Source organism: Glycine max, chromosome 17, assembly GCF_000004515.6.
Source record: "Glycine max cultivar Williams 82 chromosome 17, Glycine_max_v4.0, whole genome shotgun sequence".
NCBI classification, from domain to species: domain Eukaryota; kingdom Viridiplantae; phylum Streptophyta; class Magnoliopsida; order Fabales; family Fabaceae; genus Glycine; species Glycine max.
This window is the reverse complement of record NC_038253.2, coordinates 38255657-38283208: the sequence shown is the minus strand read 5'-3', so window position 1 is coordinate 38283208 and position 27552 is coordinate 38255657. Positions and strand designations below refer to the sequence as shown.

The window sequence follows — 27552 nt, the reverse complement described above, 5'->3', positions numbered from 1 at the left end:
ATGTAGAAGAGAAAACCCATGTGTCTTTCTTTCTTCTGCTTTTTTTTAAGGGATTCTTTTGCTGAACCGTACAAAACCCAAATTTAAGAAAACGGAACAAAAACGTTCTGCAGTAGCAGCAGGATGGTGCGGTGGGAGAGAGAAAAATGCATGAACTTTAGCAAGTGAAATGCACAAAACACGTGCCTTTCTCTCCCATACTACTACAACACCTAGGTTCTTCAGAAAATAATTCATTCAAATCATTCCAAATTAAATTAGACACATGAATTTAAAACATGCCGATCCACCGATAAATTAGAAACTTTGGTAATGTGCACTTGCACTGCAAAAACTAGCTAATCAAATATGCTGGTGCCACGAGCCAGTCCCAAAGTAACCACACCAATTGCAAATTCATGCAATAACATCAACATACAGCTCATTCCAATAATGAACAACCACCTCAATCACCAGTTGCATTTCTGAATGTCAGTGTTCCTACATTCACATTTATTTTGCAACCTATGTGGACTTTGGTGATATGAAGATGATGCTAACCTGGAGCGAACAACATTCTATTAACTAACTAGTGAGGGTAAGTGGACTTATACCATAATATTTTATTTAGAGAGGGACCTCACTTTGTATTATTTTTTTATTGATAAGAATAAAAAATAGATACAAGAGAATTTACAAGTTAGAACAACTCACACAGTATATAATGAGAGCAGATGCTTTAATTGACAGCACACCCCTTTTAGCAATCTATCTTGAGTATCCTCTATATTTTTCTTGAGTTAATTACTAGTGGTTACAGAAAGGAACATGATCACAACGTTAAAAACAATAAACCTATATATCAACATTAATTGAAAAATAATTTACAGCAACATAGGAAAGTATCATGCCCAAATTGCAAGTGAAGACATCAATCCAGCCCCAAGGAAAAGCAGACAGTAACATATTATCTGAAACCTAAAGTTACAACGCATTTTCTTGCTAAGAAAATCTGCAGCTATTAAGTCCACTAAAGCCATATACACTAAAATCCCAGCTGACAAGGCGTCCAAGATGCCTTCAGTGATGAGTGCTACTGGACTGTAAGGGTTAAAAATTGAAGCAACACTAGCTCCAATAGCAACACCAAGTGGCGTTGTTAGTGCAAAAAAACATGACATTATTGTTGCTGATAAGGTCTTGAATTGGGCTTGGGAGATGCAACCACCAAGTGCAAATCCTTCAAAGAATTGATGGAAGGATAATGCCACAATTAGGGGTTTCATGGTACAGGGACTTTGTGAAACTCCTAGAGATAACCCAATTATCATCGAATGTGATACAATCCCAAGTTCCAATACCTACATACGAGTTGGATATCAGAAATTTGCATAATTTGTTGCGTATATTGTTTGTAATCAACAACACTTTAACAATCTTTACGCACCCTTAAAAATATATTCTTTATTATTGGTTTAAATTTATTAAAAATTAAAAAAAATTGCAAGCAAGTATGGTTAAATAAGAAGTTAAATTGACAAAATTCTATACGAGCAATTTCTAATAAATTTAAGCTAATAATAATGTGTTTTAAAAAGTGAATTAAAGTGTATTGTTAACATTTATCATACTAAAAAATCAAATTTAACTAATTTTTTTTGTATTATCATTTAATTATATGTTATCATGTATGATAAGATTATTAAATTTGTAATGTATTTTTTTATATCTTGTAATAATTATTTTAAAATTCGTGTATACGTGATTATTGTTTAACTGACAGTTGCAAAATTCTTTAAACTAAGAGTGCATGAAAATTAAACTGAAAAGAAAAATGATTTTTCATTTCTTTTGATGTATGCACCTTGAGAAGGAAGTGAGAAAAATGACATGCGATGGGTGATATGAGAAAGAACAAGATAAGATAAAGAAAAGTGTAAGATAACTAAATAAGTGTCAAGAGTATGGTATGAAAAAATAGTATTATACTTTTTTTAGTAAAAAATAATAATATTATACTAAAAATATGTGCACAAACTATAAACTATAAGGGAAGTGTATAAACAGATTAAAAATAATAGTAAAACGAAGCTATAAAGTGCAAATACAAAACGGGGTCCATTTTCAAAACTTCAAACAAAATTAGTTCAACTCAAAGATAATTGATTCTAGTTGACTTGCCCACTTCTTACAAACCTAAAGTGTGCTTGGTTTTATCCTGAGAAAAATGAGAATTGATTTTGATCGGAGTTAAACTTAATTTTATAACAATATGAATTTTTGTTTTTGACCGGAATAACAATATGATTTTTAGTTATTGTTAATTTGACTAAAAGTGATAAAAAGTAACTTTAGCCTTGTGTAAAAAATTTACACTAATTTTATAGCAAACTTTTCTGTTAAGATAAAAACATCAAAATCAAAATATAAATCCTTTCACTAGTATTCAACAAAAATAAAATAAAATCATTTCACTAGAAAACCAATTTTGTCAAAATTTAATTTAAAATCAATTTTATAAGCACACTTAACTTTGAAGTCTCCCCTCTATTTGCAGGCATGAGGCATGCTATAACACACAAAAGTTATATATGCTAATTATAATTCATAAAAAAAATATGCTGATAAATTTCCAAATATCTATAAGAAAATCTGACGCAACTCACATATTCTCTCTTCATCACCTAATCACACTGAACTACAACAAATATTATAACGAGTCCTATCATTATTCAACAGTTTTCATAAAATCACACAAATTATTAAAATTAAGGTACGATTTGGTTGCGAAGAATATAACAAAAAAAAGAAATTAAAAAAAAATATTTGAACTAACATAATAATATAAGAATAAATGTGTGAATTTCAAGAGGGTATTTTTTCCCAATAAGATCCATTCTATATTTACTAATTCAAACTTAAATCATTTAATTAAAAAACACATATCACTATCACTTATTACCTCAACTATGTTTTTAGTAAAAATTTGTTTTGTTTTCTCTTCAATTTCATTTTAACGAAAAGCAAGAATAAGAGATTACGTAACGTAAGTAAAAACAAGGGACATTATATTACCTGTGAAACGACGACGTGTCGAACACTACTTTCCACATCATCGCCGTCGTGAGAGTGGGAGTGTCTTCCCCCTCGCCCAAGATCCTTAACCTCCACGATTCCCGTTTCCAACAACGCCTCGTCACAACCTTCATCATAATCAACAACCTTCCCTCGCTCCACGCGCCCACGCGCCTCTCTGCGCTCGTAATATTCCGTCGCTAAAAAGTCAACCAGTAGAGTAAAGAGCGCTGACACCATGGCGAAGAAACCGGTGAAGGGAAACTTCGCCCACGCGCGCGAGTGCGTCCCCAAGCACGGCTCCCGAAGCGCGTCCCACGAGTCCCTCAGCATGTGGACGAACCCCGTCGCTAAAATCACCCCCGCCGCGAACGCCTTCGCCGCCGCGAAAACGTCGCCGTCCGGTCGAAGAAACCGCCGCGACTTCCCGACCAGCGGAATCGAGACTCCCCCGAATCCGGCGACCAGAATCGACGCCACCGCCACGAATTTCAGAACCATCGCCGCCGACTCGTCGCGGCATTGCTCCGACTCCGTTCTGTCACAGCTCGAGCTCGTAAAGGATTCGCGTAAAGACTGTAAATTAAGCGACTCTGTTTGAATAAGAAATAAAGAAAAGTAAAATTAGAGTTGTTAATTTTACATACTACTTCCGATTTTATTTTATAAGAAATAAATTATAACGCATTTTCATGCATGGAAATGATCTGGTTTGAATTTTACTCGTTAGACTTTAGAATCGCTTTCGAATTGCAAAACTTGAATTGGAACTTCAATTCTCTCTCTCTCTCTCTCTTTTTAGGTTAGAATTTTCAATTCTGCAAGATTAACGGCAAACGTAACGTACCTGAGAAGAGGCGCGGGAGGGACCAGAGATCCTGAAAATTAAAAGAAGAATAAAAGAATTGAAATTGAAGATATTGGAAGCAGTGAATAAGGGAAAAAAAGACAGAGCAAGAAGAAACCTCAAATAGGAACATGATGAGGAACACGACGAATTAATATGTTGTCTTATTTTTCTATATTTTGAGTTCTAATTAAGTTTCGAGGAAAGGGAAATACGAAGATGTAAATAAAGTGTGGTGTCAGTGAAATGAAGAATAAAATGGGAAGTGGTTAGGAGGGAACGAACGGAACCGGAAATCAGAAAGTGGACTTTTGGTTACAACTTACAACTTGTTGCAATGGAAAAGGGCGTTGATGTGATGTGATGATCTACACTATGATATTTAAGTCAAGTGATAACTTATAATAATTTATATTATAAAGTACTATCTCAAATACTCAAATTTAACTAACAATAATATATATGCTAATTTATATTGTATAACCATTCAATTGTATATTTAATTAATAATATATTTTTTTACTTGATTTTATGACCTGGATTCCAGACTAGAGAATTGAGATAGGGAAATTATTATTATTATCATTGTTATTTAACTTGTCTGAAAGTGAGATTGAATTTGCTATGTATTTTTTTTTTTAATAAGGTCTAATCCATCAACTCAAGCATTAAACCAAGATTTTTTTTTTTATAGTATGTCAGGCTCACAGATTGTGCCTCTAATCCACTGCTTTTGGCTATCTTGGTTGATAAAATAAAAGCAATGGACCAGAATTTTGTGCATATATTCACCACCCCTACCTCTAATCCCCAAATAAAATAATGCTTCACCCAAGACACGTCTCAATTTGTTTAGACACCATAGTTTGGATATTTGACAATTTTTTTTATCTTAGAAATATTTCTAGAAATTTTGGTTTTGAGTCAACTCGTTTGAGAGTTAGTTATATTTAAAATATATTATTCTTTTTAAAGTTATTTTTATAAAAATTAAACTCAAGTTTTTTTTCATAAATTTAGCATGTATTATTAACTTATTTACACTCATGCCATCTTATCATCTAGTCATCTACCTACTAACATGAAAAACACTCAAAACACCTTCCTTTGTTTTTTTTCATAAATTATTTCCTTTTTTTTTATTTTTTTGCATGAATACTTTTAACTGGATAGTGAGAATTGATTTCGAATGCAGTCAAACTTGATTTTACAAAAATAGTGTATTTTTATGTTACAATTGAAACTGCAATAGTGATCATTCCAATGCAAGTTAAAGTTCCACGCATGAGTAATAAAGAGAGATATTTTGTAAGCATAAGTTGAAGGCCAATAAACGGTAACACAAACGTGTACATAGATGTTTGATTATTTTTAGATAAAAATGACTTAGCCTCAAAACTTCAGTTTGACTAGAAATAACTAAAAAGTAGCTTTTACATCAAATTGAAAAAAAAAAAAACACTAAAACTTGATTTCTAGATATAAACATCCAAATATAAATTACTTTAATTAAAAATAAATTTCATTCGAAATTAATAAACTTAATTATCCTTTTGATCTCTCAAGTAAAAATTTTAGAGCATGATTAAAATACAACTCAACGAACGCCAAATGCTCATATGGCTAGAAACTCCAATGTATTAAAGAAATATACTCTAAAAAATCTAGAGAAATAAGCATTCAGACTGCCAATACAAACTGGGAAACTTATTTTACTGTAAATTTATCAGTAACTACGTCGTCAAAATACGTATAACATAGAGGCCCAGAATACCAATACGTCAGGTCCCAAAATGTCTCAACCCTACATGGCTTAAGTATTAAAGAAAAATTCTGTGCAAAGCGTTCATAGATAAAATTAGATTTTGATTTACAAAGATCATCATAAAGCAAGATCTCCTACACTCCATTACTTACTAACATTGACCACCCATTAGTTTCAATCAACTGCTCTATAATCTTGTTTAGTGCTGGAGCACTAACAACACAATCTTTCTTAGCAAAGCAGGATGAACCTTCTTCAGCTGCCTTACAAAGCTGTGGATCTAAAGGAACATTACCAAGAAAGGGTACCCCCATATCATTGCTCATTTTCACTGCTCCACCACCACTACTATCAAACACTTCAGTGCAAGCAAGCAAATTCAGCATTTCTGGTGCTTTTTCTCTCATGTATTCCCAAACCCACTGTGTAACATCTTTCTGCTCGCCATTATCGGTCAACTTCATAAACTTGAAATCTGTGATAGGCTGGCACAGGCCACTCATATTCTCTACAACCCCGAGAACTTTCACGCCAACTTTCTTGCAAAAATTCACTTCTTTTCTCACATCAATAAGAGAGACTTGTTGAGGTGTAGTAACTATGATTGCACCATCTACTCCAGTGGCATCAAGGAATTGAACAATGGAAATGTGTTCATCTGAGGTTCCTGGTGGAGCATCAACAATTAGAAAATCAAGTTCTCCCCAGTAGACATCTTTTAGAAACTGCTTGATAAGTGCATTTTTGCGTGGGCCTCTCCATATAACAGCTTCATCTGGATTGGGAAGCATGAACCCAATTGACATGACCCCAAGGTTGGACTCTACATAGACAGGGGACCAACCAAGGTTGCTCTGATGTATCTCTTGACCTTCTAGGCCAAGCATCTTTGGAATGCTTGGACCACAAATATCAACGTCAAGAAGACCCACCTGAAAATCCCTTGCAGCTAAAGCAAACGCCAGTTGGGCAGAGAACGTGCTCTTGCCAACTCCTCCCTTTCCTGACAAGACCAATATCTTATGTTTCACAGTAGCCATTCTTTCTGCAATGGCAACCAGATCTGCAGAAACAAATGCAGGAGACAATGTCACCAAAAATTTTATATATGAAGGCAATTCAATTTCTCGACATTTTAAAATGCCCTATCAATCTAAGACTAAGAGACCTACAGAAAAAAAAAAAAAAAAAAGAGCAAGAAAGCACATGCCCTATCAACCCCTCCACCCCATAGGCATTTATGGAGGGAGGCCTGTTATGGCGGCAATAGGCTGCAACGGCGTGTTTATATGGCGGAACTCCAGCCTTCTGCCATATGCCATTCATAACTTATGATCAATACTTGGAAAAGAAAAATAATATCTTGATTTCATCTAGTATATTAAATAAATTTGTGCTGTTGTATGACTCCCTATTTCTTAGTTTGGGTATGCAGAATAAGCCAATACTGTTGAGACATTCGAGAAATAATGAAACACGCCGAGTCACACCTAGGTTTGATTCAAACAGAAATCAGAAAAAAATATAAAGAGCTATGGCAGAAAGCTCTTAGATGCAGAGCTGTTGCAAAATGCTCTTCAATGCAGTGCTGCAAACATTTTGACTGTGGAGGAAATGATTTGCTCACTTCCCTAGCTAGTCAAACCCATATAAGCAGTGATAAGAATAAGCTGGGTAGAAATCATACTCCTAGCATTGTCTACTAAATAAGCACGCTAGGGTCACAACATACTGAGAAACAGTCCCAAATTCTAGAATCATTAGCTATGGCACCAGAGCATGCTTATATAGATAAATCATGGCATTTTGAAGAAGTTGATGGTTTCTGGGAAGAAGCATAAAAGAATAAGATAAAGATGAAGCGTACCAGGGTCAGGTCCTTTGGGGGCAGTGGCACAAATTTGTTGATTCGGGCACCCTTCACATGCATCAGATTTTCCAGCAGATTCAGACTGAGGACCTGGGCAATCTGTAAATGCCACAATAAAAAAGCAAAACAATCATATCCATTGGTATATATAAAACTATAAAAGCAAAGTGAAATTCCAGAAACAAAAGAAAAGTGAATACATACGCTCGTTGGCATTCTCAGGGATGTCTGCATTCTCCATGGAAGCTCTTCTCTTGAGTTGAAGAAAAAAGTGTAACTATCTGAAGAAAGAACGTGTCACAAATAAAAGATGAGATAGGCAGTGTAAGGGTTTTGTGGCAATGACAAGCAAACAGTAAGGTCATAGAATCAAAGAACAGGTCAAACTCAAAAACAAAGTTTATCAAACCAGCGTGTTAAACAATAAAACTAGCACTGATTTAAGTTGGCATCATAATCAAGTTTGGGACATATTCACCTGTTCTGGCAATTCAGATAGATTAGGTTAAGAATCCCCAGAACAGTAAAAGGATAGACTATAAGTTGATTTTAAGAAAATTGTGATATTTCTACGGGTGATGCTTATGAAAATTCTGAGGAATTTAAAATACTATGGAACTCAATTGTTAACAATTGAATACCCTGCATTTGTAAAAAAATCTCATTCAGATAAAGTAATAAGATTTGTTTCATTTACAAAATTTCTTGTTCGGAAAAAGTAACTATGGTTGTGTTTGGAATTTGGATAGAGAATTTTAAAATTCTAAGAAATTTAAAATGTATAGAAATTTAAATGCATCAATTAAATTCCTTGAAATTTTAAAATACATAGTTTAGGTAAAGCAATTTAAATTCCTAGTGCTCTAATTTTTATTTTATTTTTTGGATAAAACACATCAGCTAGTAGCCTGTGGTATGTGCTACGATACATGGAGACCAAGAAAGGCTCAAGAAGGGTGACAAAGTAGTAAAGTACAGATGATAAGCTTTGGTGCTGGCTTTAAATGAAACAGCTGTTTGTGGGAGGTAAAGAAGGATCTGGGGGATACAAAATTACATCAGTGGGACAACTGCATTGATGGTTGCACGTTTGAAATTACTTGATGCCAAAAATTTTAGAAACACAATTGGGTAAGATATCACCTTCTATAAATCACATTGAAGAGACCAGTTAAATAGTTACAAAAACATATGGAAAAAAAATACTGAAGAAAAGATTAACAGCCAATCAGGAACCTCCTTGCCATAGAAACCAGAACAGATAAAAAAAGAAGAAGATGATAAACAACGATTTATACTTCACATTAGCTCAGGCATTTCATCAAATAGGTTGTAGGCAAGTATGCAAGTTGGTTAAATACTTAAATCCCCAAAGTCCTAACAACCAGCCCAACACAAGGCATCAACTACCATTCAACATGATGTATTGTAGGGAGACTTGACCATTGATACAAACTAATATTATCAAGCCTCATTTTTTAGACCAGTAAAATAATAATAAGTGAGAAGAACAAGTCACAAATCAATATTATCAAGACTACCCAAATGGGGACTGCATGTTTGGTCTCTGCATTAAACATATTGTGAACGTGACTCCAATAGTAGGACAAGTGAACAAACCAATTAGTTAAAAAAATCAAACAGCACAGTAAAGTTCATATTGAAGTGATGGAAAGCAAGCTTGACTGAAGGAAAAAAAAAATAGCAATGTCAGCAAGGTTCAAATCTAAAATTGATTTTTTCTTAAAAAAAAAATAGAACCCATGTTAAGCCATGTGAAACGAGAATTGCATAGACAAAAGCATTAAAAAATCTTTTAACACAAGAATGATAGAAACAATCACTAAGAATGATTTGGATAGAAGTATGGTACTTGATAGAACATTATGGCGGAAGTTGATCCATGTAGCCGACCCCACCTAGTGGGATAAGGCGTTGTTGTTGTTGTTGTTGTTGTTGATAGAAACAATCACTGAAACCAGCTGAGATTTGAGAATAACTAGCAGGAGCCGAACAAAAGAGGACAATAGACGAGAGGGAGATGTGTGAGAGTTCAGGGAGAATAAAATGTCCGAATTATCCTTTTTGTTGGAATATCGAATTCTTCATTTTTAGCTAATCGATAATTCTCACTAAATTTTTCTAAACTTTGAATGATTTTAAATAAAATATCCAAATAATAAATTTTAGTACACCAGGTTTTCAATTAACACTAGTAGGATGATTTTGAAATCAATATTTTACAGTGAAGTTACTTCTTTTGACCATGATCATATTTTGTGGAGATGCATAGATGAACTACTGCTCTATAGTTAAGGAGGTCTAACTCAATTGATTGAGCAAACACATGGTGCGTAAGTTAAGTCCCCTTAAACTATCTTAGACTCCTGTGGATAAAAAAAAAAAAAAAACCCTACTGCTCAAAATATGCTTAGGTTTATTTCATTGAAAAAATCCTAAATAAAAAAAAAAAAAAAGTGTTCATGTGCCTAAAGAGGCATGAATCGGTTCCTAAATGAAAGAAACTTGTTGACAGAGAATCTTAGAGCAGAATCAATTGAAGAAACACCATATCCTATGGAAAGAGAAAGCAGAAACAGAAAGAAAAGGCATACAACGAGATTGATAGATAGCATACCACAGAAAAAGCATAAAAGTAAACATTCTAAGAAGAAGAAGAAGCTTTTGATGGAAAAACCTGGTGGCGCGGCGTTGGGCAACTACACAAGGCGCAGCGTCGTGTTTGGTTCTCAAATCTCAAGGTTTTCAAAACAAAAACAAGTGTGATTTTATTAATTGATTTAATCAATTTGGCTCAGATTTTTTGGGTTTTTTAGTTTGTCCCGAAACCACTAACACCGTCACCCAAATTAAAATTATTATTTTTAGAAAAAATTAAAATTTAAAATATGAAACAAAAAAAATAAAAACATAAAGGTTTTTTAAATCTAGGTAATTTCTTTGTGAGTACAGGGGTCTAGCTTGATGAAAAAAAATGATTCCTTTTAGAAAATTTGAAAATAGAATAAAAACTTTTTTTTCTGAAAAATAATTCCTTATTTTGCAAGTTGATAAGATGGGTCATTAACCTGCAACACTTTTTCATTTTTTTGTCAACTTTTAATAAAAAGTATTGCTAGAATAAAAACATTTCCTCTTAGATGTTAAGATTGTATTATTTTTTTTATCTTATTTTTAAATTACATTTTTTAAAGTAAACACAATAGTGGGAGTAACTTAAATGATTCTCTTAAAGACTAAATATAATTGAATTTTCTTTTATTTGTTTACTCAACAAAGTTTTTGTAGAAAAATATTTTCTATATATGTATGATATTTTTTTTCTTATGAAACTTCAAGTTAACATGATTTTTTAAAAAATAAACATTTCTCTTTAAGTTAAATATTGTGAAAAGAAAAAGTGGTTTTTCACAACATGCACAGCACAATAAAAAATATCTGTAATAAAAATATACTACAATAATAATAAATAGACAAATTTAAATTTGTGTACCCAAATATCAATTCTTGAGGCGTCAACATTTTATGAAAACTCTACGAAAAGTCACTTCTTTAAATAAGATTCATTGAATTATCTCTTATAAAATTGATTTGATCATTATCTTGTTTCTATTGTCAATAATTATATTTTGAGGTACTTGAAAAAGACATGACTAAGTCCACCGCGTTTTCACTACATTCTAATGACTTTGCTTTATTTATTATTAATTTTTTTATACTAGAAAAAATAAAATAATATTCAACTAAACTATTTATTTGACTAAATAAATTCTTTATTTTAATTTATCAAATAAAATATTTTTATATAAAGATTGAATCACTCGTATGACCAATAGGTTCAATAATAATCATAATTAATTACCAATCAAGACAAATGTTTAACAATACTTTTTAACGTTCAGGAAACAAACATTGTCTTTTATCTTCAATAACCAATAGATTAATAATATAATGTTTTCTTCCATCAATTATAACTTAAGATTAACTCTAAAGTATAATATTATTGTCAAACTCTAGTAAGTTAATACATTATATTTAATTAGTGAATGACTTTAGAAACTTTTTTATTTTTCCATTCAATTGCTCTAAACAAGGTTTTAATTATATCATAAAATTCAAACTTATTATCAAGAGTTAATGAATTATTTTTTGATTAATCATTAATTCTACAAGTATTTATCATATTCAATGTCTATTTAATTAGTGTTCTAAAGCATTGTGTGTCTATATTAAAATAAAATAAACAACTTGTTAATTATTATAATAATCTTTGATTTAAGAAATCTATTACATTTCTACTTAAGAATTTCCTATTGATAGTTTACGATAATATAAATCATTAAAAAATTTCAATTGAGTTAGTTTGATGATAATATTCACGTGTATATCATCTATATATGTAATTTAATAATTATTAATCTTTATCTAATAAATATTATGATCAAGAATAATTTAGATTAAAATTGTTCAATACATGTTAGATAAAAAATTTAATAAAATAATAAATAAATAATTTATTTATCAAAATTAATAAGATGATAAATTAAATATTGAACATACACATTTATCCCCAACATTTTCATCTTTTAAAAAAAGAAACATTTATTTTGTATATCTATACTAGGATAAAAATTGACTTATTCAACTTGGTTAGGATTAATTTTATTGGATAAAATAGGTTATATTAGACATATTCATTTTGCCTTATGTATGAAATTATAATATATGTAACTTAAATAGAGACTAAGTTGCACATATGTTTACTATTATTAAATAAAAAGTTATACAATAAATTAAAACTAATAGTATACATAATATTATTATTATTATAAGTTATTATCAATTAATAGATAAATAATATTTTAATAAAATTAATTATTAAAAAATATCATATAGATATAAATTTTAGTAATTAAAATATGCAAATAAGATGTTCAAAATCACATGGATCTCAATTGCCTCAACATTAATACTAATATTATTAACACTAGTTTATACTTCTGCATAAATATATTGATAAAATAATAATACTAATATTATTAATATTTTTTAGATTTATTCTTTCATTAATATTTTTTTCACCGTCAATAGTATACTAATGACATATTTATTCTTCTCACACTCTTTTATCCCAAAGTTCTAATTTTGATATTTTCATTGATGTACTCGGGAAATTTTAATAAGCTTAAAAGTTGAGAATAATAAAGAAGTAAAATTAAGTATTATTTCAATAAAATCTAATTCGGTTGATTGATAGAGTACGTAAGTTATTTTAATATTATAAACCCCTTGACTTCAAATTACTGAAATAACTTTTCTTTTCAAACTTCTTCTCTCCCTTATACACTCCCTCTATCATTTTTTTATTGGCAAAATAAAATATATATTGATTATATGCATAAGGGGTACCTAAACCCATATACAAGAATGTTACAATTCAGAATTCTAAAAATAAGGTTATTTACAATTTTCACCATCCTCATAGCAAAAATAAATATTAACCTCACCAACACAACAACTCACTACCATGTGAAAACACTCCCTCTACCATAGCAACAACACATTTCTTTCCCCTCTTTTACTCCCTTGATCCCCCTTCGATCTTGCTTGGGTCTTCCTTTATTCATCTCTTGCTCTAACATTAAGGCCTTTTTATCCTTCAAAATTGAATGTAGCAAGTTTATGCCCCCAGCTACTTTTCTTTCTTATTTTATTTATGTTCACTCACACAATACCATTAATATTTCTTATATATGCAACAACATATGGCTAGGCCTTAAATTTGTCAAAGTTATTGTAATAAAGTGCCTCTTAGAGTCATTCAGATTGAATGATTGATATCAATTATATGTTCTCTCCACTTCAATTGCTTCATTTTTGTACACTTTTTTCCCCTTTATATAGGATTTTTAATGGTCCTAGTGTTCAGCTTGAATTTTTTTAAGATTTTTTTTATCATTATGAAAAGTACTTTGCAAACTTTTATTTCAAGAAGTACTTTTCAAGACACGTTTTTATTTTTCAACATTCTGAAAAGTATTTTTTGGAACAGAAAAATAATATTATGCAAAGAACTTTTTGGAATATTAAAAATAAAACATTTTTCTAAAACTTACATTCCAAAATAATGATTATTTATCAATGTTATGGGTATAAAGAGTATATGTAATAATAAAAAAAAATGGGAGTCTACTTAGAAAAAAATGGAGTAGACATAGTAACATACTTATTGTTTTGATGGGTTGTGTTCTGTGTCACCTATTAAGGCCCAAAATGGAGAAGAACGGTTGTAGTTAGGGTCCAATGGGGATCTCCTTGCTCTAGTTAAACAAATGTTTTTTTTTAATATGAACAATTTTGTTTTAATAATAAGAATTTAATTTAATAAATAATATTTTATATAAAAAAATATATTACTTCTATTAATATTATTTAGCTTGAAATATATATGGTAAATTGTACTTTAATTATAGTTTTTATAATTTTTTAATCCTACAATTTTTTTATACAATCCTACAATTTAATAATGCATAATATTAAAATAGATATATTATATCAAGAAATCAAGTTGTCTTAGTCTTATCACATATTATACGGTCTAAATCAAATCAAGTTTAAGTTATAAAAAAATGACTTTATCAAAATTTTGGATTGGATAAAAATAAAGATAATCCTATTTCAACTAATATATTATATAATATTATATAAAATATAAGAAATGATTGACGTAGTGATGAAAACCGACCCTTTGTTTATATGAGTAAGAATAATTTATTTAACATGAAAATTTTTGTTCTATTTTTATCGTGTACAAATTTTCTTGTGCGAACGGTATTTGACCTAGTGAATTGGGAGACAATTTTTGACTCATGACCAAAAAAATATTATATAAAATGTTCCTTAATTAATGTTTGTAGGCAATGAATTTTCTCATATTATATTTAATCACTTAGAAATTATTTTAATAAATATTTTAAAATAATTATTAAAAAGTTGATGAATTTTAACTATATGATATTTTTTTATTAAATGTCACTAAAAAAGGTTTTCATACAAAATTTTAAACAATTAACTACATACATTCTTGGATATATAAGATTGGATTGGTGGTAAAAAAAATGAAGGAAAAGAGAGATAAATCTTAGATTTGAATATCTTGCTAATAAAAATTAACAAACTAACGACTAATATTTTTTTTTATAAAAATTTAAAAAAATGTATACCTGTTCCAAAATATAAAAAAAAAAACCCATATATTGCACGAACTTCTAATAATACTGGTTAAAGGTCAAAAGATAATTTTACATTTTGTGGTAACAGACTCATCATATTAGTGGTCGAACGTTGAAACTTGAAATGGCATCAAAACCAATTTCACCTTCCCAAGTCTTGAGAGAGACTACTGAATTGAAGAATCAAATCAAGAGAGCTCATCACATCAGAAAAAACTTTTATGTTAATTTCTAATTTTTTTAATACCAACTTTAACTTTTCTAAAATCTTAAGTTTGCCTCCCAACTAATTTATTTGCGTTTTACTCTGCGTGCTTATATCTCTTTACTTTCTGCGTTATTATGCATCACATAAGTGGGAAACAATACCTCATTGTCATTGTTCAGAAAAACAAAACATTTTCATAATATTCCGGATCAAACTTCCAACCACAGAAATCAAGAAATAATTTATTCAATTTAAAAGTGGATTGATGGTTAGCCATGATGTTCCTTGGATCGGATTTATGTATGTGGCTGGGTATATAGATTTGGACGTGTGCACAGTCCGTTTATTTTTAAGTCTAAGCAGATTAAGATTAGTTAAAATGTTGGTCTATTTAAATGCAGATTTATTAGGTTCAGTTCGTTTAATTCCGTGATTTAAATGGGTTTAGTTTGCTGTTTTCTGGTTAATGGGTCAATCTGCAGACCAATTATCTCTTTTTGAAAAATTATTTATTATTTTATAGTTTAATGCTTTTATTTACTCAACAATACTATCTAATGTATCATGAGGATTATTTACTACTATACTTGAATATTTAATACTTGTGTTTCATTAATGTGTATGACCTATTTCTTTGTATTTGAATATTTATAATTTGATTTAAAAAATTAGAGATGTTTAGCTTTCTATGCCTTATTTAATGTTTTGAGTGATGTTAGATGTGGATGGAGTTTTCTTTCTGATTTTACTATTTTATTATTTCATGTATATTTTTTTTATATTTTTGTTAATATTACATTAGACATTTCAATTTTTAATAAGAAAATTTATATTAAAGTTTTATCAATTTTTAATGAGAAAATTTATATTACAGTTTTATCAATTTTTGATAAGAAAATTTATATTTCAGTTTTATCAATTTTTAATATTTTTTCATACTTTCAGTTTTTTTTTTCTTTCAATTTTCAATATTTTTATCATTGAGTTTGTGAACCAATTCATTAGCTCCCAAGCTAACTGGACTTGATGTAGTCACGTAGACCAAACAAAAACATAGTACATCTAATAAGCCAGCAAGTGAATCACTTTTTTTTTATATCATAGGAATCAAACTCAGATATAAAAAATTTATAATAACAACTTAGGCACACTACTAAACTGAAGTAGACCCTCCTAATGGTGAGTCAGTAAATCATCTAAATATAAGCCAAAATGGATCAGGCTAAACATAGCAAACTAACGCATATACTTTCCTAAAGACTACAGTTGTCAATCTTTCCTAAAAAATTTGTGAGCACAGCTGCCCCCAACTTATAAAGGTAGATTCGTGCCTGCTCTTCATGATCAGAATCACGCAGCAGATCTCTTCCAAGAATTGTTTTAGAAGAGTTTTGCTGGTACCATAATGAATATCAGATTGAAAAGGGAATTAACTCATCTGTTTAACGAGAGGTTCAAGCAGGGTATTTACACACTTAGTCTCAGATTCCCTATTTCACTAGTAACAAAACAAGAAAAATCCTACCCAGCTAGCTATTAACTGAAAAAACAATTAACAGTTAAATGGGTCATTAGTCATGACAGTTGGCTCCTTTGTTTGATGACTTGCTGAGACGGGTAACAATTTGTTCCCGGGGAGTGGAGACGACGTCCTGTCACATTCACCAACAAAATCATGAGGTTCTCTGACGTCAAGAAAAATGTAATGTTCTTGTCCCATACTTGCAGGACAAGATGATGAACTTTCCAACTCAACTTTTCCTAACAGGACAAGAATGCAGCTTCTGCCCTTAGGCTTGCTAATTGCTAATATTATCCAAGACAAATCACCATAACATGCAGATGGCCCAGCAAAAGAACACAATCGACAATTCATTCACTCTGTTATACAACTCTCAGGCTTCAGATTTTAGAGCTGTACAAAAATGTGCACAAATTCTCACCCTAAGTAAGCAGTAGAGTTACTACAAAGGCTAACTTCTCAAGTTCAAGGCACTAATCTAAAGTAACAAATGTACAAGACTTATTCCTCAGAAGCCAACTATCTAGCTGATAACAAAAATCACAGAACCTCTAGTTTGTCTATAAATCATGGATACCAGTAAACACATTATGCTACCTTCCTGCACAACACATTATGTTTATTTAAGCTCATGCAGCTTAAGTAAACATAATTGACCATGGCACAAGTCCACTAGCAAGAATAATCAAGCATTGATCATACAAATCAAATTACAACAACGAAGTTCAAATCAAAATCAATGAACCATAGAATAAAGAAATTAAATGGCATGCACTGTTCTAATTTTCCTATCACCCTCAAAAAATCTCGCATATTTGATGACTATTTGATCCATATGCCCAAAGAGAAGATTTTTACTTTGGCATTCAAGTTTACAAAATCATAGTAGCTAATTCATACGTCTTTCTCTAGTGTGGAGAAAGATATTAATTGCAGTAACCTATAGAAAAAGATGTTATTAGTTCTGTCACTAGAACCTGGGCATTCTCTAGTTCTGTATAACTATCGTTGACACTCTTTGACTATACCTTAACCTATAAAAATAATTGAAGTCCAATCTCTGCTCGTACTTAACCATGGACATGTAACCATGACAATCATTTTGATTGAGTTCATGCTGGTGTCTTGCAACCAATAAGAATGTCCCTTAACCAATTTCATTTACTCATCTGGTTGTAAATTGGAAATTTCCATAGCATAGTACTTTCATGGAAATATCGTAGTATGTTAGTCCTTCAATGATGTAGGAAATAGGCCTCCTACTCACCCATTAAAAGTCAGCTAACTATCAATCCATCCATCCATGAAAAGGCTAAATTTAACCATCAATAATACGTTACAGCACAATGATAGAGGCATGTACATGAAAGCAACGAGAAGGAAAGACTTCAAATAGTCACAACAACACCACAGATAATAAGTTAACAAAAAGACACAGGGTTTCTAATACAATAGGTTACATTATTTTTCAGTGTTATTACACATGGCAAAGTGTATTCAGATGTCATGAACCAACTTATCCCCAAAACTTAATCTGTTAGATGAAGACACATGGATGGCTTTATATTACAACTTTAAAATGCCCCCTCACTTAAGAGCCCTTTGGGCTAGAAAAATGGATAATGCACAAGTCAACCTACCTTGTTCTGAAATTTAACTTTCCGACAGAATAATGGGAGCAGCAAGAATTGAACTCTAGACCACTTGGTCATAAAGGCTCTGAACATTGTGAACCTACAATTTCAAAAGCTTCAAGTTATTAGGCAAAGACACATGAATGATTTTATATCACATCTCTTATATAAGACAAACAAGCCAGTAGGTCCCACTCCACATGCTTAGTGCCATGACTCAGCACAAGTTTGTTTCCTAGTTTTTTCATTGGTATTTCCTGCTCCAATTTTTAAAAGATTGTAAATGAGTACGTGCAAAGCTAGCCTCTTTTTTATTTTCATTTGAAATGCAACAAAGCCATGCATTTTGATTTTTAAAGTTTGCACGTTTCAAGAGAACTTAGATTGTGGAAAAGTTGCAAAATCTATGTGCCAGATTTAAATGAAAACGCCACTGCTTTCCTCAAAATACAAGTTCAAAATTCCAATGCTATAAAATATTGGCTGTTTTTAAACCTCTTCCATTAACACATCCCTTTAGTGAAGTAGCTTAAGAAAAATGAAAAAAAAAAGAAAAGAAAAAGAATCTCCAATTCTCCAATACAATACAAATGCAAATTTGAATTAAGTTGGAGATTCAAAAGTAGTTATTTTTATTCAAAAGTAGTTAGTTTTGAGGGTATATAATTTGCATGAGAAAATATAGTTAAGGTTTCATTTTGGCATCTCACACCTACCTGCAAGTGCAAATATCAGGTCACCCTTCCTCTATCCATAAAGATAAATTGGAAAAAAAAACCTTCTATAAATAACTAACTTTATCTCGTAATAGAAGCTACAATTAATTTGCAACCATCTGCTGTACAGATAAGAGTTAATACTAAACTGATATGAGAACTAAACAAGAAGCAGGGAATGACATTCATTCAGGAATCTGAACCTGAAATTAACATACAGTACATTTCTTGCTCCAAATGACAATGTATTCAAAGGCATAACACAAATGGTTATGTAACAATAGAGACCCTTGGCTTATAAAGAAATCAAACGGCCAACGGCCAAAGCGAGAATAAACCGTGCTTACATTCCCAAGCATGAAGTGCTGAGCATTACCTATTTCCAAAAGGAGACTAGCCATTCCCGCTACCAAGACAATGAGTAACCGAAGCCTCTAAGCAATTTGCAAATCAATTATTCTCACCAAGGATTACCTACCGGACAAAACTTATGCAGTTTCTTAGATGCGTTTGGTCTTTTCCTCCAACAGGATTTGAAGTTTTACCTTGGTAATCCAAGGTAATAATGATATAAAACTCCAATTCTGATAGGAGAACACCACCAAAAGCACCTATGTAACTACATAAAATTTCGTCCCTACCTACCAAGTACCACCACACCTCCATCAAACTATCAATGACAGCAAAATCACACGAAACTCCACTCAGGTCCCCCATTCATCCATGAGTGTTAACAGCCTCCCAAACCAAATTCTTTGGAACCGGATTGGAACCGTCTCTGGCCTGCAAAGCAGCATTCCTCAAGGTCTGAATCGTCAGCACATTGGCCTTCCAGAACGACACACAATTATAAGGAAGATTATGTTTCTTGCAAAGATCCTTAACCAAAGGCGCAATCTTCCTCAAATGGCACCGTGGCAGCCTTGGAAACAGATGGTGCTCCACCTGAAACTGCAACCCTCCATGAAACCAGTCCATCCAAGGAGAGCAGTCCACACCAAGAGTCCCCTTAGTCTGCTTCTCGAACCAATCGCCGCCGCTGGGGGGCCCAAGGTACACCTCAGAAGAAAAATGGTTCAAACAGAACTGCACATGCTGAATACCCGTAACAGAGAAACTCACGAAAACAAACAAAAGCCTCTCCCACCAATTGGGCAAGAAGGAAACCAACAAAGGGTACCAAACCCAGAATGCAAGCAAACCCAAAAGCTCACTGCCTCTGTTCTCCACCTTCCTCTTAGACAACAACAAGAAAAAAGACTGCGCAAACAGATTAACCCTAGCGAAACACATCACAGGGTAAAAAGTCCAGTGCTGGTAACTAACCAAAAACCTAGCAAAGGAATCGAAATTCAACTTTCTGTCGTAGAATCTGGAAGTGAGGGAATTGAAAAACCTAGAGGAGACGACGAAGAAGGGCAAATGCTGGAGATCGGGGTCATAGTCGAGGCTGTTGCATGCAATGTGGTGGGCGTTGTGGTTCCACTTCCACCAGCCGATGCTGATTCCGGCGAGAATGTTGCCGGAGAGAATCTGAATTGCGCGGTTGAGGCGGCGGCTGAGCATCACGTTGTAATGGCCGGAGTCGTGGCCTATCCAGCCGCTCTGAATCCAGAGAAAGCCTATCAATGCAGCGGAAAGCACGTGCACGAAAGTGCTGTCGGAGAAGAGGACGCCGCAGACAGAGAGAGGAAAAAGGGTGAGAATAAGGGAGAGGAGGATGGAGGTTGTGTGGCCCTTGCGGTTGAAGAGGTTGAGCGCGGAGAGGTCGGAGAAGAGCTTGCGGTAGTCGGAGGAGGCGGCGGAGACGGTGTGGTCGGAAAGACGGTGGGAGGTGGAGAAGGCGGGGAGGAGGAGGGAGGCGGTGTTGGGAGGGTGGAAGGCGAGGAAGGCGTCGGTGGCGTCGGTGCCGGCGAGGGTGAGGAGTGGGAGGGGGCCGCCGGGGTGGCGGTGGAGCCAGGAGGAGACGTCGTAGATCTTGCCGTGGATGGAGATCCAGGCGTCGTGGCGCGTGTTATGCTTGCGAAGTTCATCGGTGGAAATGTAGGATGTGGGAGGCTCCATTGGAGTCGCAGTGATGAGTGAGGCTAACGCTTTATGTAACACTCTCGTCCTGTCCCGGGAACAAGGAAAGTGCGCAAAACCTCACTTTAAATTAACTCACAACAACTCTTGTGTCTTCGAATCAAACTCATATTTCATAACCACATCAACTTTAGTTTCATTTCAATGTTCGAAATAAATTGAATACGGAAAATATAAAAGAATTGAGTGGAGGATTCTATGTTTTATATACTCCTATCCTCTTACCAATCTTCCTCCCTTACTCCTTCTGTCTTGTTTCTTTTTTAACGTTTTGGCAAGATTTTTTTTTGTGGTCATCTTTTTATGATATTAATTAAGCGTTAGATATTTTTCTCTATTATAATCTTACATATTTATCGTGGAATGAGAAAATAAAAAATATAAATCAAAGAAAATCTAATTAGATTAATGCTAGCATATAAGAAAACGAATATATTAGAAAATGAAGTGCTTAAATACTATAAAATCTGAAATGTTAATTGTATCTCTTTTATTTTTTCCAGGTCAAAGAGCACCTGTTTTTCTCAGGCTTTAATCTTAGGGGGATCATAAATTAATTTCATTTATGATTTGTGACTATTATTCGTTAAAACCTATGATTCTATTTTATCATCAATCCAATCATCATTCACATTTTTTATTTATTTTTTATCAAGGAATAGATTATTTTACTTGAATGACTTAGATGTATTGTATTTCTAAAAAAATGATTTGATTGATGAAATTTGATATAGTACTTATGAAATTGATGAGATTCGAATATTTATTCTTAGAAGTTATTGATTTGATCCCATAACATGTTGTAATTAAAAGTAAAACTCCATATTTTTTTAGAGAATCTCCTAATTGTTTCCAAGCAATTAGAAAGAGATTCTTTAACCAAACAAAATTTAATTGAGATGTAGAATATCTATTTAGAGTTTTTTGCAACACAATCATATATGATGAAAACATCAAAGATTCAACCTTTTTGAATCTTGTCTCTAACTCACTATAGACTCAAGAAATAAAAAAAAAATGTATACGAATAAGATATCCAACAAGGAGAAGGAAAAGAATTAAATAAAAGAACTGATAAACACTTAATGATTTCAAACGTGTCGATATTAATAATAACTCATTATTTCGATAAATAATGTATAAGAAAATTTTACATACAATAAAAATCAAATACAAATCTTTCTACTAAATAGATTGTTCTCACTAACATGAACGTAACGAGATCTTGCATCATTAAGTGAATCATTTGGATTATTATATCTCTTATTTTATGTGTCAAAATATTAAAGTTAGACAAAAATAGAAGAAAATAAATATATTTAATATCTTAAAATACGTTCAATACTTATCATATAAAGAAAGTAGAAAATTAATACAATTTTTTTCCTACAAAAGAATAAATAGAAAGATGTTATATAAGGATTTAAATTTATTATTGCTTACGGTGGAGAGGAGTGGCATCTCTATTTTTATTTTTTTTATTTGAGTTCAAAAGGAATAGTTTGTACATTTTCTTTTATATTTTATTACTTAGGGGAAATGTAAAGAAAAATTAGCAAAAATATTTATGCTTTTAGTTTTTTTACGTGTATCTTTTTTTAAAAGATAATTCTGTTTGAGGGTCCATAAATATTAAATGTAAATATTTCTTTTAGTGAAGATGCAAACCTTAATTTGTAATTCTGTTCGAGGGTTAATAAATATTAAATGTGAATATTTCTTTTAGTCGAAAACTAATCCTTTATTTTAAACCCATTTCATTGGTTTATGGTTTTAATGTTAGGCCTTACCGAGTAACTAAAAATTGAACACTAATTAATACGAACTAATGATACATACATAATTTTGTTAATGTTTGCTTTATGAATAAATAAATAATTGAAACTAGAAAATCCATTTAAAAATAACATTTAACACTATTAACACACGTTTAATTACAACTATTATATTGTTTAAATTGTGCGTTTAATTCTGTCCAAAAAATTGTGCATGTAATTACAAATATACATGCGTACACACATATTTAATTACAAGCATTATTAATCATTTTATGCATTTAATTACAAATTTACACGATCTTTGGTTTTAAAAAAGAAAGTAAAATATGTGAGATTTGTAATTAATATATAATTTGAATCATTAATTTGAATCTAGTAATGTTAATTAAATACTACAATTGACTGGTCACCTTTTAATTTTAAAAAGAAAGTAGTATCTTTATTTCTTACATATCCTCTAATTGAAATAAATATTAAATGTAATGCGTTCATTTGGATTCTATAATTGACCCGCTCCATAGCAGTTTTATTCCAAGGAGGGGAACCACAATAATACCCTTATTGCTCAAGAAGTTGTTCATTAGATGCATAAAAAAAGATAAGAAAGGATATTTTCTGTTTATGTGGCTTGAAGCTATATAGCTAAATGTTGAAAGAAGTTCTGGATCAAATTTTCTTAGTCTTGGGGTTGAAAGTTAATATGCATAAATCTATTTTCTTTGCTTCAAAAAATATTCCAAGGAGAAGAATTGGAATTTTTTTCAATAATACTAGTAATTTGGGTAAATATTTGGGATTTCCATTACTAACTGAAAGAGTGAAGAACAATGATTTCTCTTTCATTCTTGATAGAATTCATGGTAGATTACAAGGCTGGAAGAACAATGATTTCTCTTTGGCAAAATCAGTCCTCAATTTAAAAAGTTAGATCAAACTCTAGTTTTTAAACTCTAATTTTTTTTGCTTTTTTATTTTTTATTATAAAATCACATTCATCGTCCATAGGATAACTCTGTTTGAGACAAATAAAATAACAGTAAACAACAATAATTTTCTTCTAATTATTTAATGTTACGGTATAATTTAAGCACTGATGTAACGAAGTAAAAACCACACTCATTTCAACCACTCCACGATCACATCTTAAAAACAAAAAACAAAATGATATATTCCATATTTCTAAAAATAAAAATAGAACTGCAAATAAGAAAAACAGGAACAAAAGCAAAATCCAATACGTGAAGTTTTAAATTTAAGATAAAATAAAAACCCCAAGATCACGACAAACACTAATAACATGTACATACAGTACATAAAACACAACTGTCAGTGAAGAAAATTATTAGCTGTAATAACAGGCTGTCCCCTGAAAAATAATAAAATCTCTCTCTCTCTCTCTCTCTCTCTCTCTCTCTCTCTCTCTCTCTCTCTCTCTCTCTCTCTCTCTCTCTCTCTCTCTCTCTCTCTCTCTCTCATAGGAGCAAGCTAGTAAAATAAAAATGTGTCTAAGATAAGAGCAAGTTAAAGCTCAGTGAGATTGAATGGTTGCTAGCATCTTGCTCACTGTCACTTAAAAATAATGTTACTTTCGAATTAATTTTAATGAAGTACAAATAGTTTTTTATTTATAAAAGTGTGAGTTATTTAACTTTTTCAGCATTGAAGTAAAATATGTTTGATTTATTTATCAATTGCTTTATGTAACATTGTAATAGTCACTCAAATTATTTAATAGAATTAATATAAAAAAAATAGTTAATAGAAGATAATATACTCAGAGTAAGTTATCTTAAATTCAAACCACTGCAGAAAGAAATATAATAATAAAATTCTCGGAGTAAGGTTAGAACTTAGAAATGTGTAATTTATTTTCTAAGGCATAAAGCTTGAATGGCCTACTACTACTAGTATGTTGAGTCAGATGCATATGCAGCCGAAAAAAAGTGAATCATGCATGTAGTATTTAACAAAAGCTTTTAGAATATGTCACATGCAGATGCTTAGCCATACACATTTTTATGCAAAATATCTTCATACATTATCTTCAGACCGTGCCGTTTCATAGGATGCTTCAGTTAATGGTAATTTTTGCTATAGATTCTACTTGATATAAATTTTTGTTCGATAATAATAATATTATTATGAATGATAATTTTTTTTTACATAAATATTTAACTACGTTGAAATAATCCCATGTGTTTGGGTGCAGCATCTGTTAATTACATGATATCATCAGAAATATTAGTAACATACTCTTTCACATATGCACACTCTATTTTATTGGTTAAAATATATTGAAAAGTATAAAATTAGGAGAAATAATTATTAAATAATATATGTGACCCATTCAATTTTGTGAGTTTTAATAAATTTTAACCAATAAATAGTATTTTCAAAAAAGTATGTTAGAGAATAAGAATCCAATATTTCTTATTATCTTTTATCTAAGAGAAAATATATATAAAGTAATAGGTATGACACAAATGATTGGTTATAGTGAACAAAAATAACATTTAATTATATTTAGTAAATAAAAAACTATAATTTAAATTATGTATTTAATTATCAATTCCTAATTAAATATAATGGGATTCTTAACCGATTACATAAGAAGTGAACAAAAGAACCACAATCCACATTTTGTAATGGATAGTGAACAAAACAAATACTACTACAAGACAAGTGTCATGAAAGGAATTGATCTATGAGGCCCATAAACCACATTTTGTAATGGAATGGGCGAATGGCCGAATTCATTGTGTAGATGGACCACCCTTATGGCCTCCTTATCTGCAGTTCAGCATCCTTGTGACAGTCTTGAATGTTTTATTATTATCATTAAATCTCTGGTGTCAATACTCAATAGTTCCTCCATTCAATTTTTTTCTATTATCTTATTTATTTATCCTTTTAAGTCTATAACACAATAAAAAGCATAATAAAATTATTTATGTTATTTTTGATTTTTCTATTATTTGTTTTATCTCTCCGCTTATATAAACTTTAATATTTTATTTTACCTTTGTTTATCTTATATTTAGGATAAATACATAAAACATTTAAAATTAATTAAAAATAGTGATAGGATTGAAAAAATAATTAATATCATTTTGAAATTTAAAAAGAGTAAATAAAAAAGTTTTTATTTAAAAAATGGATAAAAAATGAAGATAGTATTATTATCTACAATGTCAAAATTTAATTATATGTAAAAAATAGGAAGGATAAAAGTGAAAGAGAAATAGAGTAAAAAAAAATGTTGTTTGATTAACAAAATAATATGAAAGAAGTGGATAATTTTTTCACTTGTGTGTATGAGTGGAAGAATGGACGTAAATAAATAAATTGTATAGCAAAGTTTTTAACAAACTAAAAAAATAAATTTAGCTCAAAATTTAAAAAAGTTGACTATATTCTTATTTTCTTAAATTTATTTATTATTTTGATGTTAAAAAATATTTTTTTCTAAAAAATAAAAAAATCTTTAGAAGGATTATTTTTGTGAGACTCATTGAAAAACCTTTTTTTCCTCTCTCAAATAAATAATAAAATTTTGATATTTCTATCTTATCTCTTTTCTCTCTCTTTTTTTACACTCAACCAAACATAAGGTTTAAAATATGTTTGGAAATAAAATTTAAAAAGGAAAAAAAGACTTATATTTTTAATTAAGCAAATAATATAATATTTATATAAAAAATCAAAAAGATTTAATTTAGTTGGTTGAGAAGAATTCATGAATTCTTATAAACCCTTTAATATCTACCTGTCTTTAGAAAATAAGAAAAAGAATTTGAATTTATATGATAATTGACATCTCTACCTACATTTTATGGTATCTTAGGGGTAATTATGAAATATTTCTTATGCTTTTGGACTTTGCCTATGTTCAATTTTTTTAAGTTTTGATTAAAAACTTAGTTTATTTTAGATTTTCTATTTTGAGCTTTGCTCGTGTTTTGTAGGAACTTTGTTAAAGCTTAAATTAAATAAAAGAGAGTTTACAAGTAACTACATTGAAAGAAAAATGAAAAATAACAAATTTCGCAACAAGAGAGCACCATCGCTTGACTGTGGTAATTGCAATGGGTGTGATAGACTCTAGAAAGCCAACTATAAAAATCAGATTCAACCATGGTCCGGGTGCATTCAACCTAGAGTTAGAAGTTGGATTTTTCTATTTTTATTTGATTGAGTTGTGACCCTAATTATACCTTAACTTTAAATAAACCTAACTTCTAGGTAAGGATGTCAAAACGGGTCAACTCAACCCACACAGGTTGGCCCACCACAGGTTGAGACTTAAACAGGTCGAGTCAGCTCGACTCACTTTTAAATGAAACAAAAAAGTACCAACCTAATTTGGCCCACCACAAATTGGAGTATTGGATCACCAAATTTTGCATAGTAAGAAAAGATCCAAAACAATAATATTTTAAAAAATTAAAAACATTTTGATATGTTTTTTTTAATATAAAAGTGACATTTTTCAACCAAATGTCTTAAATAACCAATTAACCATTCAAGTAGTTAATATATCCATGAAAATAATCATTCCAAGGTCTCAATTCTCAAATACATAAAATATTATTCAAAAGTCTTAAAACATCAGTCTTAAATCTAAACATTAGTCATAATTCAACAACATTATAGTCTTAAAATTAAAAATACAAAATTATCAAGAAAACATACATTATTAGAATTTTTTTTAGGGAATACATTATTAGATATATTATCTATTTATTTTAAATATAAGTGAATTGATAGGCCAACCAGCTCGAACCCGTTGATTAAGTGGACCAAATTCATTTTCTACACAT

At 30.9% G+C, this 27552-nt stretch overlaps 3 protein-coding genes across 7 annotated transcripts; all 3 read right to left on the bottom strand.

Annotated features, from left to right (window-relative positions):
- Nucleotides 1-737: 737 nt before the first annotated feature.
- On the bottom strand, nt 738-4253 carry LOC100809426 (zinc transporter 4, chloroplastic). Of its 2 annotated transcripts, XM_006601168.4 has the most exons (4): nt 4020-4253; nt 3902-3932; nt 3055-3647; nt 738-1340 (listed from the first exon to the last, which is right to left on the bottom strand). In XM_006601168.4, exons 1-4 carry the CDS (start codon nt 4032-4034, stop codon nt 885-887), a joined length of 1095 nt encoding a protein of 364 aa, XP_006601231.1. In that variant the 5' UTR covers nt 4035-4253; the 3' UTR covers nt 738-884. The 2 variants fall into 2 exon arrangements, with proteins under 2 accessions (XP_006601231.1, XP_014624832.1); XM_014769346.3 differs by having other exon boundaries at nt 3902-4248.
- A 1334-nt stretch (nt 4254-5587) lies between these two features.
- LOC100777003 (cytosolic Fe-S cluster assembly factor NBP35) lies at nt 5588-10381 on the bottom strand. 4 transcript variants are annotated; one of them, XM_006601167.4, is made up of 5 exons: nt 10235-10334; nt 9410-9535; nt 7741-7817; nt 7534-7635; nt 5588-6729 (listed from the first exon to the last, which is right to left on the bottom strand). In XM_006601167.4, exons 3-5 carry the CDS (start codon nt 7775-7777, stop codon nt 5801-5803), a joined length of 1068 nt encoding a protein of 355 aa, XP_006601230.1. In that variant the 5' UTR covers nt 7778-7817; nt 9410-9535; nt 10235-10334; the 3' UTR covers nt 5588-5800. The 4 variants fall into 4 exon arrangements, with proteins under 4 accessions (XP_006601230.1, XP_003550269.1, XP_040867414.1 ...); XM_003550221.5 differs by lacking the exon at nt 9410-9535 and having other exon boundaries at nt 10235-10381; XM_041011480.1 differs by lacking the exon at nt 9410-9535 and having other exon boundaries at nt 10175-10334.
- Nucleotides 10382-19030: 8649 nt separating this feature from the next.
- SLD1.5 (delta8-sphingolipid desaturase) lies at nt 19031-21225 on the bottom strand. Its single transcript, XM_003550220.5, has one exon. It carries the CDS (start codon nt 20931-20933, stop codon nt 19587-19589), a length of 1347 nt encoding a protein of 448 aa, XP_003550268.1. The 5' UTR covers nt 20934-21225; the 3' UTR covers nt 19031-19586.
- Nucleotides 21226-27552: the final 6327 nt, after the last annotated feature.